The sequence below is a fragment of the Pseudophryne corroboree genome, chromosome 2 (assembly GCF_028390025.1).
Source record: "Pseudophryne corroboree isolate aPseCor3 chromosome 2, aPseCor3.hap2, whole genome shotgun sequence".
Taxonomy (NCBI): Eukaryota; Metazoa; Chordata; class Amphibia; order Anura; family Myobatrachidae; genus Pseudophryne; species Pseudophryne corroboree.
Window position 1 is genome coordinate 184635214 of NC_086445.1, and position 17450 is coordinate 184652663.

General features: G+C 49.0%; 1 protein-coding gene across 3 annotated transcripts in view; it reads right to left on the bottom strand.

Moving 5' to 3' along the window:
• The window catches only part of AAAS (aladin WD repeat nucleoporin), an 80401-nt gene that overhangs the window by 23687 nt on the left and 39264 nt on the right, over nucleotides 1-17450 (bottom strand). For all 3 annotated transcript variants that reach the window (XM_063952113.1, XM_063952114.1, XM_063952112.1), the window contains exons 10-15: nucleotides 9754-9878; nucleotides 9622-9682; nucleotides 9434-9524; nucleotides 2678-2771; nucleotides 2526-2593; nucleotides 2342-2423 (exon numbers count right to left, since the gene is read on the bottom strand). In XM_063952113.1, the coding sequence (XP_063808183.1) occupies nucleotides 2342-2423; nucleotides 2526-2593; nucleotides 2678-2771; nucleotides 9434-9524; nucleotides 9622-9682; nucleotides 9754-9878 (521 nt within the window). The remainder of the gene's footprint in view (nucleotides 1-2341; nucleotides 2424-2525; nucleotides 2594-2677; nucleotides 2772-9433; nucleotides 9525-9621; nucleotides 9683-9753; nucleotides 9879-17450) is intronic.

Genomic DNA, 17450 nt, shown 5'->3' on the forward strand with positions numbered 1-17450 from the left:
GGGAAGCAGACTTCCTCAGCAGGCACGACCTCCACCCGGGAGAGTGGGGACTTCATCCAGAAGTCTTCCAGCTGATTGTAAATCGTTGGGAAAGGCCACAGGTGGACATGATGGCGTCCCGCCTCAACAAAAAGCTAAAAAGATATTGCGCCAGGTCAAGGGACCCTCAGGCGATAGCTGTGGACGCTCTAGTGACACCGTGGGTGTACCAGTCAGTTTATGTGTTCCCTCCTCTTCCTCTCATACCAAAGGTACTGAGGATAATAAGAAAGAGAGGAGTAAGAACTATACTCATCGTTCCGGATTGGCCAAGAAGAACTTGGTACCCGGAACTACAAGAAATGATCTCAGAGGACCCTTGGCCTCTGCCGCTCCGACAGGACCTGCTACAGCAGGGGCCCTGTCTGTTCCAAGACTTACTGCGGCTGCGTTTGACGGCATGGCGGTTGAACGCCGGATCCTGATGGAAAAGGGCATTCCGGTTGAAGTCATTCCTACGCTGATAAAAGCTAGGAAGGATGTGACAGCAAAACATTATCACCGCATATGGCGAAAATATGTTGCTTGGTGTGAGGCTATGAAGGCCCCAACAGAGGAATTTCAGCTGGGTCGATTTCTGCACTTCCTACAGTCAGGAGTGACAATGTGCCTAAAATTGGGATCCATAAAAGTCCAGATTTCGGCCCTGTCTATTTTCTTTCAAAAAGAACTGGCTTCACTGCCTGAAGTTCAGACGTTTGTTAAGGGAGTGCTGCATATTCAGCCCCCTTTTGTGCCTCCAGTGGCACCTTGGGATCTCAACGTAGTGTTGGATTTCCTAAAATCACATTGGTTTGAGCCACTTCAGACCGTGGAGTTGAAGTATCTCACGTGGAAAGTGGTCATGCTTTTGGCCTTGGCTAGGCGTGTGTCAGAATTGGCGGCTTTGTCATGTAAAAGCCCTTATCTGATCTTCCATATGGACAGGGCAGAATTGAGGACTCGTCCCCAATTTCTCCCTAAGGTGGTATCAGCGTTTCATTTGAACCAACCTATTGTGGTGCCTGCGGCTACTCGGGACTTGGAGGATTCCAAGTTGCTGGACGTAGTCCGGGCCCTGAAAATCTATGTTTCCAGGACGGCTAGAGTCAGAAAAACTGACTCGCTGTTTATCCTGCATGCACCCAACAAGCTGGGTGCTCCTGCTTCTAAGCAGACTATTGCTCGCTGGATCTGTAGCACGATTCAACTTGCACATTCTGCGGCTGGACTGCCGCATCCTAAATCAGTAAAAGCCCATTCCACGAGGAAGGTGGGCTCTTCTTGGGCGGCTGCCCGAGGGGTCTCGGCTTTACAACTTTGCCGAGCTGCTACCTGGTCGGGATCAAACACGTTTGCAAAATTCTACAAGTTTGATACCCTGGCTGAGGAGGACCTTGAGTTTGCTCATTCGGTGCTGCAGAGTCATCCGCACTCTCCCGCCCGTTTGGGAGCTTTGGTATAATCCCCATGGTCCTTACGGAGTACCCAGCATGCACTAGGACGTCAGAGAAAATAAGAATTTACTCACCGGTAATTCTATTTCTCGTAGTCCGTAGTGGATGCTGGGAGCCCGTCCCAAGTGCGGACTTCTGCAATACTTGTATATAGTTATTGCTTAACTATAGGGTTATTGTTCTGAGCCATCTGTTGCATGAGGCTCAGCTGTTGTTCATACTGTTAACTGGGTATAGTTATCACAAGTTGTACGGTGTGATTGGTGTGGCTGGTATGAGTCTTACCCTGGATTCCAAATCCTTTCCTAGTAATGTCAGCTCTTCCGGGCACAGTTTCCCTAACTGAGGTCTGGAGGAGGGGCATAGAGGGAGGAGCCAGTGCACACCAGATATAGTACCTAATCTTTCTTTAAAGAGTGCCCAGTCTCCTGCGGAGCCCGTCTATTCCCCATGGTCCTTACGGAGTACCCAGCATCCACTACGGACTACGAGAAATAGAATTACCGGTGAGTAAATTCTTATTTTTTGCTGACTGAATTGGCCCATTACAGAAGAAACTTAAGGTGCATACAACACTGTGAGATTTTGGCTGATACGGACTATGTGCCAATTTTGACTATACTTTAGTACTAGTTAAACTGTGCAGCCAAGTCAGTTTTGACTATCTAACCTTGCGATACTGACCCTAAGGGACCGTGCATCGGTATTGCAAGGTGGCTAATACCTTGCGATTTTGACTATATAGTCAAAATCGCAAGGATAAATCTCATTGGGTGTATGCACCTTTACTTCCCTGTCCCCCCCCCCCCCCCCACAAAATACGGTCTCGTACTATCCTATCTACGAAACAAAAATCTGACACTTACCAAGGAAGAAGCTCAAAGATAGGACTGTTCTTTGTCCTGTATACTGCAATCACGGATTCACTGGTCAGATCGTTTGGGTTGTCTGTGAAAGTTAGAAGACGTGTGTAACTCTAAATGCAAAAGTGGATTTGATGAACAGTTACAGGCTGAAGCAGCCAGTGGTATGAGAAAGACAGAACCTAACCTCTTAGCAACACAGCAAGTCTCTCTCCACTGGGGTCCCAGGCCATCGATTGTATTTCCCCACCAACTCTGCAATACACATTCATAAGACACACTTAATGCACTTATGGAAGTTCTGTCATTTAGAGGAGTCCAATGACTTATTTACCTTACCTGACTTCCCCCTCCTCTCTCACATAAGTTATTTCAGACACATCGCCGACCACTGTTGCACTCTGACTTCCTCCGACACAGGCTTTTGTCTCTCCTGCTCAATAATAGAAATTTATTTAAAAGTGGGCTGATGAAAAATGGAACCCTAGAACTCACTCCAAGATGACAATGGGCTTTCTTTTTCATCCACTAGGGGTCACTGGAGTACTCTTGGGATATGGACGGTGTTAGCAAGGACTGGGCACTGAATATTCAAATTTCAGTAACTCTCCTCCCCTCCATACTCCCAGAATACCAGTGTTTTTTCGGTGCTCACATGGACAGGAAGCACAAGTGTGGACCTCCAGAGGGGGACATACATTTTTTACTTTTAAATATTTTTGTTTTTCTTTTTTAAACATTAAATTTTTTCCCAGCTTACACAAAAGCTCTGGGTACGGGATTATAGAAGCTGCTGCGTGCAGCTCTTGGCGAGTCGGGCCTCACAAAGGAGCCCCCTCACAGCCACAAGCAGCTCAGCTAACAACAGCTGAGACTGCAGAAAGGACTGGATGGTGCTTGCTGGAAGAAGCCCCGTCAGAGCCCAAGTACATCAGCTACCTTCAGCTGAGGCTGCAGAACGGAGCTTGCTGTAGAAGCCCCGTCAGAGCACAGGAACCCAGGGGGGACTGCTATGTGCGGCGCCCGAGGCATCCCGCTGCTCCGTCCCCGCCACCGCTGTTATCAGCGCCCCACCGCCGCTCCCCTATTCCCGGCCGCCGCTCAGAAGGACGCGCTGGACGGCCGCTGCAAGCGCCGTTCTCAGCGCTCCCTGCCTGTAATGCAATCAGACCGCGGACAGCGTTCAGTGCTGCCGCGGTCTGTCCCTGTAACGGCCGGAGGCTCCGTCGGTTAGGGGAAGGTAACTGCTCCCTCAGACTGCGGACAGCGTTCACTGCTGCCGCAGTCTGTCTCAATAACGGCCGGCAGCTCAGCACTGCCATTGCTCCCTGCACACACTAAGGGGGTAGCAGGGGGGGATGCCGGCGCCTCTGATCACTCAGACCGCGGACAGTGCACACTGCTGCCGCGGTCTGTCCCTGTAAAACAGCCATCTAGTAACTAGTGGGCTCATGCTGGGCGGTCAGGAGTTTCCCTGTCCCTATTACTTGTAGCGCGGTGGGGTGGGGGGGGGAGAGATTATGCCACAGCAGCAGCAATACACAGCCTATGCTAAAGAAGGGGCTGCATTGTGTTATATATGCATTCGTGTAGCACTTGTTATACCGGGTGGTAGTCATGTGACCGCCGGTCGGCTGACCGACAGTCACATGACCTCCTCCGTGAACCCGACGGCTCACTATCCCGATGGTCGGCATGCCGACCAACAGGGACTATTTCCACTCGTGGGTGTCCACGACACCCATAGAGTGGGAATAGAACCCGTGGCGACCGCAGGTCGCCACCGAGCCCGCAAGGGGCTTGCTGCACTCGCCCCTCCCCGCCGGGATCCCGGCCTCAGTATGCTGCCGGGATCCCGGCGTCGGTAAGGTGACCGGCGGTCAGGAGACCGCCGGTCACCCGTACTACACCCGTTATACCATAGACAATGTTATACCATAGAAAATGTATATAAAATACTGTATGTATGTATATATGGTCATGTAACGAAATATGCTATATGTTCTTCGACTATAAGCACATGGCTGGAGGCCATTTTAATCATACTTTCTGTTTCTTTTCCAGAACGTTCCTGTCCTACAACACTGCTCCACCGGATGGCGCAGGGGTGTTGGTAGGAATTTTTGGATCAGGTTTCTTATGGTCTGGCCACGTGCACTGCACTTTGACCATATAAACATTTTCGCAATTTTACTGAGGTGGAATTGGTTTTTCTTTGTCTATTTATTTGTCTGGTTACATAATAAGTCAGTCACCAGCAAAGACGAAAAAGTTGTTTCACTGCAATGTCTGTACCAGTGGGTTCCCGGTGAGTTCTACCACATGCACAGTATATTTTATACTCCCATTTCATCTCCTATTTTGCAAAGATAGTTTTAATTTGCCTCATAAATTCCCAGTTTCTGCTATGTTGCAATCCTGACGATTCTATGCCAGGCCTAACTGCGCAAGATGAATGTGAAAAGGGTGAATAGACCAGCAGTCAGATAGTGTGGGTGCGTCAGTCTCTGAAGTTTACAGGGACTGAAGAGGCTCTGACAATTTATAAGGTGGTCTTTACTAGGCCACAGATCTCCAGCGTGGAATCTCTAAATAAGATGTTAAAGGGATCCTGATACACAGGTTTCAAAACCTCGCTGATTTCAGTCTAGTTACCCGTTTCCAAAAGTCAGTGACCTCTCCATGGGAGCTATGCTAGAGTCGCTGTATACAGCAGCAGGGGTGTTGCTTCGACCGTGTTTGGTTGGCATTTGGGTAACTACGGCGTTGCTTGTCTGGATAACAGGACTCAGGTCCGCCCTACAAAACGTCCACCTTATGCTTCTCGCTGATCAAATCTGCGAAGCTGCTGATTATCTATGTACAGCTTCTACGGACGTCTGCCTAGTCAGTTCTCGCCTTTCAGCGTCACTCGTTGTGGCACGACAAGCGCTCTGGCTGCGTCCTTAGCAGTCGGAGGCAAAGGTCGAGAGAAGAATAGAAGCATTACCTTATGCGAAGGTTGTTTGGTCCTGATTTGGACAAAGGTATTTTTCACGGGATACTCTGGACCAGCGTTCGAATCCTTTAGACCTCAGCCCTTTCGAGGCCAAGGTAGACAAACAGCCACGCCTGGTAGGCGAGGTCGAGGACGTGGTTTTCAACAAACCAACGCCAGTCGTCCGGACGCTAAGGTCACCGGCAAGCCAGTGGCATGACGGACTCCCAGCCCATCTCGGTTCTCCAGTTGTGGGAGCACGCCTTCAGACGTTTCATTTGGCATGGTTGCAGATATCCACAGATGGGTGGATCCGCAATTTAGTGTTAAAAGATAAGAGTTCGACAGTCTACCGCCTCTGCGATTTTTCAACACAGGACTGCCTGTGTAGGACGGCAAGAGGGTGGTTCGGTAAATTGCCATTCACTCTCTGCTGGAGTCAGCAGTTTTGATTCCGGTCCCTGTACACCAACAAGGTCAAGGTTATTATTCCAGTCTGTTGTGGTACCAAAGCCGGATGGCTTGGTCAGGCCAATATTGCATACTTACTACAGATTCAAGATGGAATCTCTGCGGACAGTACTTGCAGGTTTAGAGCCACAGGAATTCATGATTGCGCTGGATCTCGAGGATGCGTACTTACACATTCCGATTTGGCCACCTCATCAGAGGTTCTTGCGTTTGCAATACGGCAGATCCATTATCAGTTTCAGGCTCTACCGTTTGCCCTCTCGTCAGCGCTTAGGGTATTCACCAAAGTGATGTATGTTTTGATGGCTCATTTCATATTCCTGTAAGTGATAATAGTTCCGTACTTAGACGATTTGCTCATCAAAGCTCCGTCTCAACCAAATGCGCCTTCAACATGCGTTGCTAAGGTACAATGTGCTGGTTCAGCACGGTTGGTTTGTCATCTTCAAGAACTCACATCGGATTCAGTCTCAACGACTTCATTTCCTAGGAATGATTCTCGATACGGTAGATCGAGGAATTTGTCTACCAGAACAGAAAGTACAGACTATTCGTCATCTGTTACGATTAGTGCTCAAGCCTCGGTATGTTTGTGCATTCGCCTGTTAGGCACAATAGTGGCGGCTTTCAAAGCGCTTCTGTTCGGAAGATTTAACTCACTTCCTTTTCAACTGCATGGGCTCGCACAGTGGTCGGCCTCGCATCTGCAGATTCACTAGAGGGTGAGGTTGTCTCCACGGGCCAGAGTTTCTGTACTCTGGTGGCTCCAAGTACACAATCTAACCGCAGGAAATCGGTTAGGCGTCTGGAATTGGATAGTTCTAATCACAGACGCGTGTCTCAGAGGTTGGGGAGCTGTAGTTCAAAATTGTCAGCTCCAGGGTCTCTGGGAGGATCACGACAGATTGCTGTCTATAAATGTCCTAGAACTCCGACCAATTTACAATGTGCTACGACAAGTAGTGCACTTGCTTCGGTCTCAGACGGCCCAAGTGCAGTCAGACAACGCAACGGCGGTCGCGTACATCAATAAACAAAGGGGAAAGAGAAGCCGCATGGCAATGCGGGAAGTAGCTCGAATCCTCAATTGGGCCGAACATCACCAAGTGATATTGGCGGTAGTGTTCATTACGAGAATGGACAACTGGGAGGCGGATGATCTCAGCCATCGGGATTTTCATCCAGGAGAATGGGCATTAAATCCATAAGTATTTCACATGTTGGTCCAGAGGTGGGGTTACCCTCAAGTGGACCTGATGACATCTCGCCACAATCACCAAAAGCCAGTATGTGTCCAGAACGCGAGATCCAAAGGCAGTGGCAGTGGATGCTCTCACGATTGCGTGGCCGTACAGCCTCGGGTATCTGTTTCCACCGTTTCCGCTGCCCTCTATGTTGCTTACTCGCAGACGATCCTTGGCCGCTTCCGCTACGTCCGGACCTGTTACGACAGGGTCCATTCCTTTACCCCGATTTAGCGCGGATGCGTTTGAAGGGGTGGCTGTTGAGACCGTCCTCTTAAGAAGAGAGGGCATTCCACTATCGGTTATAACAACCATGTTACGTGCTAGAAATCCAGTTACGACAGCTCATTATTACAGGATTTGGCGTGCCTATATAGGTTGGTGTGAAGCTCGGAAGTTTCCGACATCATCTTTCAAGTTATCCCGTCTTTTGTTATTTCTACAGACGGGCTTAGATGTAGGACTGCGTTTATCTACACTAAAGGTGCAGGTATCTGCTTTGTCAATTTACTTTCAAAGAATATTGGCTCTATTGCCGTCTTACACACCTTTTCTGCAAGGTGTTCTCAGAGTACAGCCTCCATTCATTCCACCTACAGCGCCATGGGACTTGAATCTGGTTTTAGATTTTGTACAGCTTCATACTTTGAACCCTTACATCAAGTGGATGTTAAGTTTCTCACTTGGAAAACTATTTTTTCTCCTAGCCTTAGCTTCGGCAAGGCGTGTTTCAGATTTGGGTGCATTGGCATGCAAGCCATTGTTTGTAGGGTTTCATGATGACAGAGCGGAGCTTCGTACGAATCCCGCTTTCTGGCAAAAGGTAGTGTCATATGTTCACATCAATCAACCAATAGTAGTTCCTGTGTTAACAGGACAGTCTGGAACTTTGGATGTGGTACGCGCATTACGCGTTTATGTATCCCGAACGTCTACAGTTTGTAAGACGGATACGTTGTTTGTTCTCTATGATGCTGCCAAAATGGGTTGGCCAGCTTCTAAGCAGACCTTATCCAGATGGATTATACTGACCATACGGCAGGCTTACCTTCATGCTAGGTTACAGCCGCCTACATCAGTAACAGCTCATTCCACACGTTCTGTGGAAACTTCAGGGGCAGCTGGTCGTGGGGTTTCTACGACGCAGAATTGCTGTGCGGCTACATAGTCATCAGTGCACACGTTTGTGCGCTTTTACAAGTTTAATACGTTTGCGGCATCAGCATCTAGCTTTGGCCGCCTAGTGTTACAGGTGCCAAACAGCTCTCCCGCCCACGAGAAAAGCTTTGGTACGTCCCAAGAGTACTCCAGTGACCCCTAGTGGATGAAAAAGAAAATAGGATTTTGGTACTTACCAGGTAAATCCTTTTCTTTGAATCCATAGGGGGCACTGGATGCCCACCCAGAGCAGTTTTACCTGGTTGTGGTAAGTTCAAAGGATCTTATGGTAACACATTCTCACCGATTTATCGGTTATGGTGTCAACTGGTTAGTTGTCAGTTACGTTATGTGTCAACTTTATTGTTGTCCGTTATGTTATAATATTATAGGTAATTCTCCATTGTTCATCCTCTCTATCCTGTTCGCCTCAGGAAAAAACACTGAGGTATTCTGGGAGTATGGAGGGGAGGAGAGTTACTGAAATTTGAATATTCAGTGCCCAGTCCTTGCTACCACCGTCCATATCCCAAGAGTACTCCAGTGCCCCCTATGGATTCAAAGAAAAGGATTTACCTGGTAAGTACCAAAATCCTATTTTTTGGTAATGATATGAGTCAGCACCAGGGGCATTATAACATGGAAGGAAACCAGTATGCACTTGTATATGCCTCCAGACTGGGACACTTAACCGCTGTGCGGGGAGGATGGCATTGCCGGCGGCCTGGAACAGTGTCCCCTTGACTCCTGAGCCCATGTGTTCCCTATGCCCAATATATACACTGGTTAACAGCTCGTGGCTAGGTACTGTATTGTTATTCTCATTGTCTTCGTGAGAATGTCTCTAGTACGTCACACCATCGCCAGAACAACCTGTCCTGCACAGATGTAGCCATGCCAAGGTGACAGGTCTGTGTCAACTAAAGCCTGGGGTATCCTCAATTCCCATAGGGGTGGCATATGTCCATACTGACCTAAGGGAATATCATTTAGAAAACTCATCAGTTTCGCCTATTAACCTAATTTATTCCATGTTCTAGGTTTTCTTTGGGAAGATGGGCAAGTTTCAGCACTTAGCTCTAGGTCATTTACAATGTATTCCTTTTCAACCTTGGAAGATCTACATTGACAACGCTACAAAAAGATGAAGCTGTTTCAAACATATTTGCTTAAGAATCAAGTTGGGAAATCTACACAGTTCTTACTAAATACTCCCAAATGTTATTATAGAAAGTCAGTATTTACCATCTGAGACAGAGAAGGATAAACTGTAAATGACAGACTCTCCCTTCACAGCAAAGAGCAGACGGCTTCCATCCGGGCTCCAGCACCCTGTCTACATGATCAGAATGGCAGATTAGTAGAAGGTATGTTAGGAAAAGAAACACTGAACCAGGTTATGTGTGTGCTCAATCCTACTCTAGACAACACACCTGACAGCGACCTTTGATTGTTGGCCAGCGCTCACACGTCCACTTCTGTGTCTCCCACACCCTAGAAGATACTAGCTCTGTTATACTGATCACAGCTGGTGTACCAGTCACGTCATGGGATCTCCGATTTACCTGAATACTGAGGATGGCGTAGCAGATAGCACTTTGCTGCCATCTGGAGACCAGGACAGGAAAGTAACACCCCCTCCTCCAACTCTCTGTAGTGGTACACAGCTCTCCGTAGAGACATCCCACACCTAGGGAAGTCAGGACTTATTAACACAGATTACCAAAAAATAAGAATTTACTTACCGATAATTCTATTTCTCGTAGTCCGTAGTGGATGCTGGGAACTCCGTAAGGACCATGGGGAATAGCGGCTCCGCAGGAGACAGGGCACATCTAAAGAAAGCTTTAGGATCACCTGGTGTGCACTGGCTCCTCCCCCTATGACCCTCCTCCAAGCCTCAGTTAGGATACTGTGCCCGGACGAGCGTACACAATAAGGAAGGATTTTGAATCCCGGGTAAGACTCATACCAGCCACACCAATCACACTGTACAACTTGTGATCTGAACCCAGTTAACAGCATGATAATAGAGAAGCCTCTCGAAAAGATGGCTCACTACAACAATAACCCGAATTTTTTGGTAACAATAATTATGTACCAGTATTGCAGACAATCCGCACTTGGGATGGGCGCCCAGCATCCACTACGGACTACGAGAAATAGAATTATTGGTAAGTAAATTCTTATTTTCTCTGACGTCCTAGTGGATGCTGGGAACTCCGTAAGGACCATGGGGATTATACCAAAGCTCCCAAACGGGCGGGAGAGTGCGGATGACTCTGCAGCCCCCAATGAGAGAACTCCCGGTCCTCCTCAGCCAGGGTATCAAATTTGTAGAATTTTACAAACGTATTTGCTCCTGACCAAGTAACTGCTCGGCAAAGTTGTAAAGCCGAGACCCCTCGGGCAGCTGCCCAAGATGAGCCCACCTTCCTTGTGGAGTGGGCATTTACAGATTTTTGGCTGTGGCAGGCCTGCCACAGAATGTGCAAGCTGAATTGTACTACAAATCCAACGAGCAATAGTCTGCTTAGAAGCAGGAGCACCCAGCTAGTTGGGTGCATAGAGGATAAACAGCGAGTCAGATTTCCTGACTCCAGCCGTCCTGGAAACATATATTTTCCGGGTCCTGACAACGTCTAGCAACTTGGAGTCCTCCAAGTCCCTAGTAGCCGCAGGCACCACAATAGGTTTGGTTCACGCTGAAACCACCTTAGGGAGAAACTGAGGACGAGTCCTCAATTCCGCCCTGTCCGAATGGAAAATCAGATAAGGGCTTTTACAGGATAAAGCCACCAATTCTGACACGCGCCTGGCCCAGGCCAGAGCCAACAGCATGACCACTTTTTCTGTGAGATATTTTAACTCCACAGATTTAAGTGTGTCAAACCAATGTGACTTTTGGAACCCAAAAACCACCTGGAGATCCCAAAAGTGCCACTAAAGGCACAAAAGGAGGCTGTATATGCAGTACCCCTTTAACAAATGTCTGAACTTCAGGGACTGAAGCTAGTTCTTTTTTGGAAGAAAATTGACAGAGCCGAAATTTGAACCTTAATGGACCCCAATTTCAGGCCCATAGATACTCCTGTTTGCAGGAAATGTAGGAATCGACCCAGTTGAATTTCCTCCGTCGAGCCTTACTGGCGTCGCACCACGCAACATATTTTCGCCAAATGCGGTGATAATGTTTTGCGGTTACATCCTTCCTGGCTTTGATCAGGATAGGGATGACTTCATCCGGAATGCCTTTTTCCTTCAGGATCCGGCGTTCAACCGCCATGCCGTCAACGCAGCCGCGGTAAGTCTTGGAACAGACAAGGTCCTTGCTGGAGCAGGTCCCTTCTTAGAGGTAGAGGCTACGGATCTTCCGTGAGCATCTCTTGAAGTTCCGGTTACCAATTCCTTCTTGGCCAATCCGGAGCCACTAATATAGTGCTTACTCCTCTCCATCTTATCAATCTCAGTACCTTGGGTATGAGAGGCAGAGGAGGGAACCCATACACTGATTGGTACACCCACGGTGTTACCAGAGCATCTACAGCTATTGCCTGAGGGTCCCTTGACGTGGCGCAATACCTGTCGAGTTTTTCCCAACGGTTTATAATCATGTGGAAGACTTCTGGGTGAAGTCCTTACTCTCCCGGGTGGAGGTCGTGCTGAGGAAAACTGCTTCCCAGTTGTCCACTCCCGGAATGAAAACTGCTGACAGTGCTATCACATGGTTTTTCGCCCCGCGAAGAATCCTTGCAGCTTCTGCCATTGCCCTCCTGCTTCTTGTGGCACCCTGTCTGTTTACGTGGGTGACTGCCGTAATGTTGTCCGACTGGATCAACACCGGCTGACCTTGAAGCAGAGGTCTTGCTAAGCTTAGAGCATTGTAAATGGCCCTTAGCTTCAGGACATTTATGTGAAGTGATGTCTCCAGGCTTGACCATAAGCCCTGGATATTCCTTCCCTGTGTGACTGCTCCCCAGCCTCGCAGGCTGGCATCCGTGGCCACCAGGACCCAGTCCCGCATGCCGAATCTGCGGCCCTCTAGAAGATGAGCACTCTGCAACCACCACAGGAGGGATACCCTTGTCCCTGGTGACAGGGTTATCCGCTGAAGCATCTGAAGATGCGACCCGGACCATTTGTCCAGTAGGTTCCACTGGAAAGTCTTGCGTGGAATCTGCCGAATGGGATTGCTTCGTAGGAAGCCACCATTTTTACCCAGAACCCTTGTGCATTGATGCACTGAGACTTGGTTCGGTTTTAGGAGGTTCCTGACTAGCTCGGATAACGCCCTGGCTTTCTCCTCCGGGAGAAACACCTTCTTTCTGGACTGTGTCCAGGATCATCCCTAGGAACAGAAGACAAGTCGTCGGAACCAGCTGCGATTTTGGAATATTGAGAATCCAATCGTGCTGCCGCAACACTACCTGAGGTAGTGCTACACCGATCTCCAACTGTTCCCTGGATCTCACCCTTATCAGGGAATCGTCCAAGTAAAGGATAACTAAAATTCCCTTCCTTCGAAGGAATATCATCATTACGGTCATTACTTCAGTAAAGACCCGGGGTGCCGTGGACCATCCCTACGGCAGCGTCTGAACTGATAGTGACAGTTCTGTACCATAACCTGAGATACCCTTGGTGAGAAGGGTAAATTTTGACATGAAGGTAAGCATCCTTGATGTCCCGAGACATCATGTAGTCCCCTTCTTCCAGGTTTGCAATCACTGCTCTGAGTGACTCAATTTTGAATTTGAACCTCTGTATGTAAGTGTTCAAAGATTTTAGATTTTAAAATCGGTCTCACCGAGCCGTCTGGCTTCGGTACCACAATAGTGTGGAATAATACCCCGTTCCCTGTTGCAGGAGGGGTACCTTAATTATCACCTGCTGGGAATACAGCTTGTGAATGGCTTCCAAAACTGCCTCCCTGTCAGCGGGAGACGTCGGTAAAACAGACTTTTGGAAACGGCGAGGGGAATACGTCTCGAATTCCAATTTGTACCCCTGAAATATTACCTGAAGGATCCAGGGGTCTACTTGCGAGTGAGCCCACTGCGCACTGAAATTCATTGAGAACGGGCCCCCACCGTGCCTGAACTTGTAAAGCCCTAGCGTCATACTGAGAGCTTGGCAGAGGCGGAAAAGGGTTTCTGTTCCTGGGAACTGGCTGATCTCTGCAGCCATTTTCCTCTCCCTCTGTCACGAGCAGAAAAGAGGAACCCTTTTGTCCGCTTGCCAACCAGGACTGCGCCTGATAATACGGCGTCTTATTTTGAGAGGCGACCTGGGGTACATCCCCTTTTTTTTTTTTTTTTTTTTTTTTAAGGCAATACTTCCAAATGCCGTTTGGAATCCGCATCACCTGACCACTTTACTGGTATAATTGGACAACGCACTTATACTTGATGCCAGTCGGCAAATATTCCGCTGTGCATCATGCATATATAGAAATGCATCTTTTAATTGCTCTATAGGCAATAATATACTGTCCTTATCTAGGATATCAAATTTCCAGTCAGGGAATCCGACCACGCCAACCCAGCACTGCACATCCAGGCTGAGGCGATTGCTGGTCGCAGTATAACACCAGTATGTGTGTAAATACATTTTAGGATACCCTCCTGCTTTCTATCAGCAGGATCCCTAAGGGCGGCCATCTCCAGAGAGGGTAGAGCCCTTGTTCTTACAAGCGTGTGAGCGCCTTATCCCCCCTAGGGGGTGTTTCCCAACGCACCCTAACCTCTGGCGGGAAAAGGTATACTGCCAATAACTTTTTAGAATTTATCAATTGTTATCGGGGGGAAACCCACGCATCATCACACACCTCATTTTATTTCTCAGATTCAGGAAAACTACAGGAAGTTTTTCCTCACCAAACATAATACCCCTTTTTTTTGGTGGTATTTATATTATCAGAAGAGTGTAAACTTTTTCCATTGCCTCAATCATGCAATGTGTGGCCCTATTGGAAATCACGGTTGTCTCTTCACCGTCGACACAGGAGTCAGTATCCGTGTCGGCGTCTGTATCTGAGGTAACGGGCGCTTTAGAGCCCCTGTATGAGACGTCTGGACATGCACAAGCTGAGTAGCCGGCTGTCTCATGTCAACCACTGTCTTTTATACAAAGCTGACACTGTCACGCAATTTCAACAGTACATCCACTCAGGTGTCGACCCCCCAGGGGGTGACAACACTATTACAGACACTCTACTCCGTCTCCTCATCATTTTTCTCCTCATACATGTCGACACAAACGTACCGACACACAGCACACACACAGGGAATGCTCTGATAGAGGACAGGACCCCACTAGCCCTTTGGGGAGACAGAGGGAGAGTTTGCCAGCACACACCAGAGCGCTATATATATACAGGGATAACCTTATATAAGTGTTTTTCCCTTTATAGCTGCTGTATTGTTTATACTGCGCCTAATTTGTGCCCCCCTCTCTTTTTTAACCCCTTTCTGTAGTGTAGTGACTGCAGGGGAGAGCCAGGGAGCTTCCCTCCAACTGAGCTGTGAGGGAAAATGGCGCCAGTATGCTGAGGAGATAGGCTCCGCCCCTTTCTCGGCGTCCTTATCATCCGTTTTCTTGTATGTTTTGGCAGGGGTTAAATGCATCCATATAGCCCAGGAGTTATATGTGATGCATTTATTTTAGCCATAAAAGGTTTTCTATCGATTTATTGCGTCTCAGGGCGCTGCCCCCCCAGCGCCCTGCACCCTCAGTGACCGGAGTGTGAAGTGTGCTGAGAGCAATGGCGCACAGCTGCGGTGCTGTGCGCCTACCTTTATCTGAAGACAGGAAAGTCTTCTGCCGCCGATTTTTCCGGACCTCTTCGCTCTTCTGGCTCTGTAAGGGGGCCGGCGGCGCGGCTCCGGTGACCCATCCAGGCTGAACCTGTGATCGTCCCTCTGGAGCTAATGTCCAGTAGCCTAAGAAGCCCAATCCACTCTGCACGCAGGTGAGTTCGCTTCTTCTCCCCTTAGTCCCTCGATGCAGTGAGCCTGTTGCCAACAGGTCTCACTGAAAATAATAAACCTAAACTAAAACTTTCACAAAGAGCTCAGGAGAGCCCCTAGTGTGCACCCTTCTCGTCGGGCACAGAAAATCTAACTGAGGCTTGGAGGAGGGTCATAGGGGGAGGAGCCAGTGCACACCAGGTGATCCTAAAGCTTTCTTTAGATGTGCCCTGTCTCCTGCGGAGCCGCTATTCCCCATGGTCCTTACGGAGTTCCCAGCATCCACTAGGACGTCAGAGAAAATAAATATGGACTATGAAACAACAAATTGCCTATAAGAACTAGATTGGTATATTTCTCTTACATCCTAGAGGATGCTGGGGTCCACATTAGTACCATAGACAGATCCATTAGGAGCCACTGGCACTTTAAGAGTTTGAGAGTGTGGGCTGGCTCCTCCCCTCTATGCCCCTCCTACCAGACTCAGTTTAGAAAATGTGCCCGGAGGAGCCGGTCACAGCTAGGGGAGCTCTACAGAGTTTTTCTAGTAAAAGTTTATTTTTAGAGTTTATTATTTTACAAGGAGACTGCTGGCAACTTCGTGGGACTAGGAGGGAGAGAGTAGTGTCCGTCCTGCAGGGTCTGAGCCACTATCTGCGCTGACAGGACACTGAGCTCCTGAGGGTGAGGATCGTTAGCTGCCCTAGGCGACCGCTCACTGCCGCAGCATGCCGCCACCCCCTTACAGAGCCAAAAGATCAGTGGCGAGTGAGTCACCGGCACCCCTGGCCAGCGGGGAGCCGGTGTGAAGATGGCGGCAACAGGGTATTGAGCGCAGTACCAACTGCGCACTGGGGCTCAGCGGTACATAGTGCGGCGCTGTGAGGGGTGCCCTGAGTCAGCGCCTATACCCTACACTGACCTCCAAGCCTCTCAGGGTCCCAGGATCGCTGCCAGCACAATTCCTCAGGCCAGTATAATCTTCTGAAGAGTGGGAAGACAGCGCCATTAAGGGGGCAGAGCTTCTCAACAGACCCCAGCAGCGATCAGCGCCATTTTCCTGCCTGCAGAAGCGCTGTCAGTAAAAGCAAGTCCCTCCATGTCAACTCCAGCTATCTCTAACGGTACCAGGGGGTTGTAGAAGGGGTAGGGGGGGGGGGGGGGGGGGGGGGGGTATTAAGGTACACAGTCAGCGCTGGTAGGGGTCTCCCTATACGTTGAAAGCGCTCTGTGTGGGTTGGCTCCAATCTCTGTGTCTCTCTTGCCATTCTTGGGGGTGAAACTCTGTCTAACCGTGTGTGTGTGTGGTGTGTTTGGGGTCTCATTTTAGCAATGTCTAGGGATATGCTGCAGAGGATTTGTTCTCTCAGGATGATCTCATTCCAGGTAATGAGGATTGCACTGTTTTAGCGCAGATACCAGCAAGGAAGCCTGAATGGTTTTCCTCTTAAGAATCTATGACGGCTGAGATATCTACTAGGCTTGCATAGAATGAATCTGCAACTCAGGTTTTACAGAACTCTATGGCAGTTTGGTCCGGTTCTGTTACCTCAGGGCCTCCCTCTGTAGGTTCCCCATAAACGGTGGTCTTCAGGTTGCCGGCTGTCGGTATACCGGGGCACAGTATACCAGCGCCGGAATCCCGACACTTTCTCCCTCTTGGGGGTCCACGACCCCCCTGGAGGGAGAATAGATAGCGTGGCGCACCACCGTGCCCGCAGTGAGGCGAGCCCTCAAGGGGCTCATTTGCGCTCGTCACGCTGTCGGTATGCCGGCGGTCGGGCTTCCGGCGCCGGCATACCATACTACACCCACCATAAACATGCTCTTGCCCAGATTATGCAAGATGACACGGATACCGATTCTGATACGGCAGACGGTGATGTGCTATGGGGGACCGCATCGCTTGCTAAAGGGGTGCAGTTGATGATAGAGGCTATTAGGGATGTGTTGAATATTACTGATACAACACCTGAGCAGGTTGAGGAGGCTTACTTCACAGACAGTAAGAAAGCCTCGCTAACCTTCCCTGCGTCCAAAGAATTGAATGCTATATTTGAAAGAGCGTGGGAAAACCTGGAATTTTTTTTTTCCACATCCCTAAAAGGGTTCTGGTTGCTTTCCCCTTTCCTGAGGAGGATAGGAAAAAATGGGAGAACCCACCCATAGTGGACGCATCTGTATCCAGACTCAAAAAAGGTGGTTTTGCCGGTTCCAGGATCTACCGCCTTAAAGGAGCCGGCTGATCGCAAAGTTGATGCTACGCTCAAATCCATATACACGGCTTCAGGGGC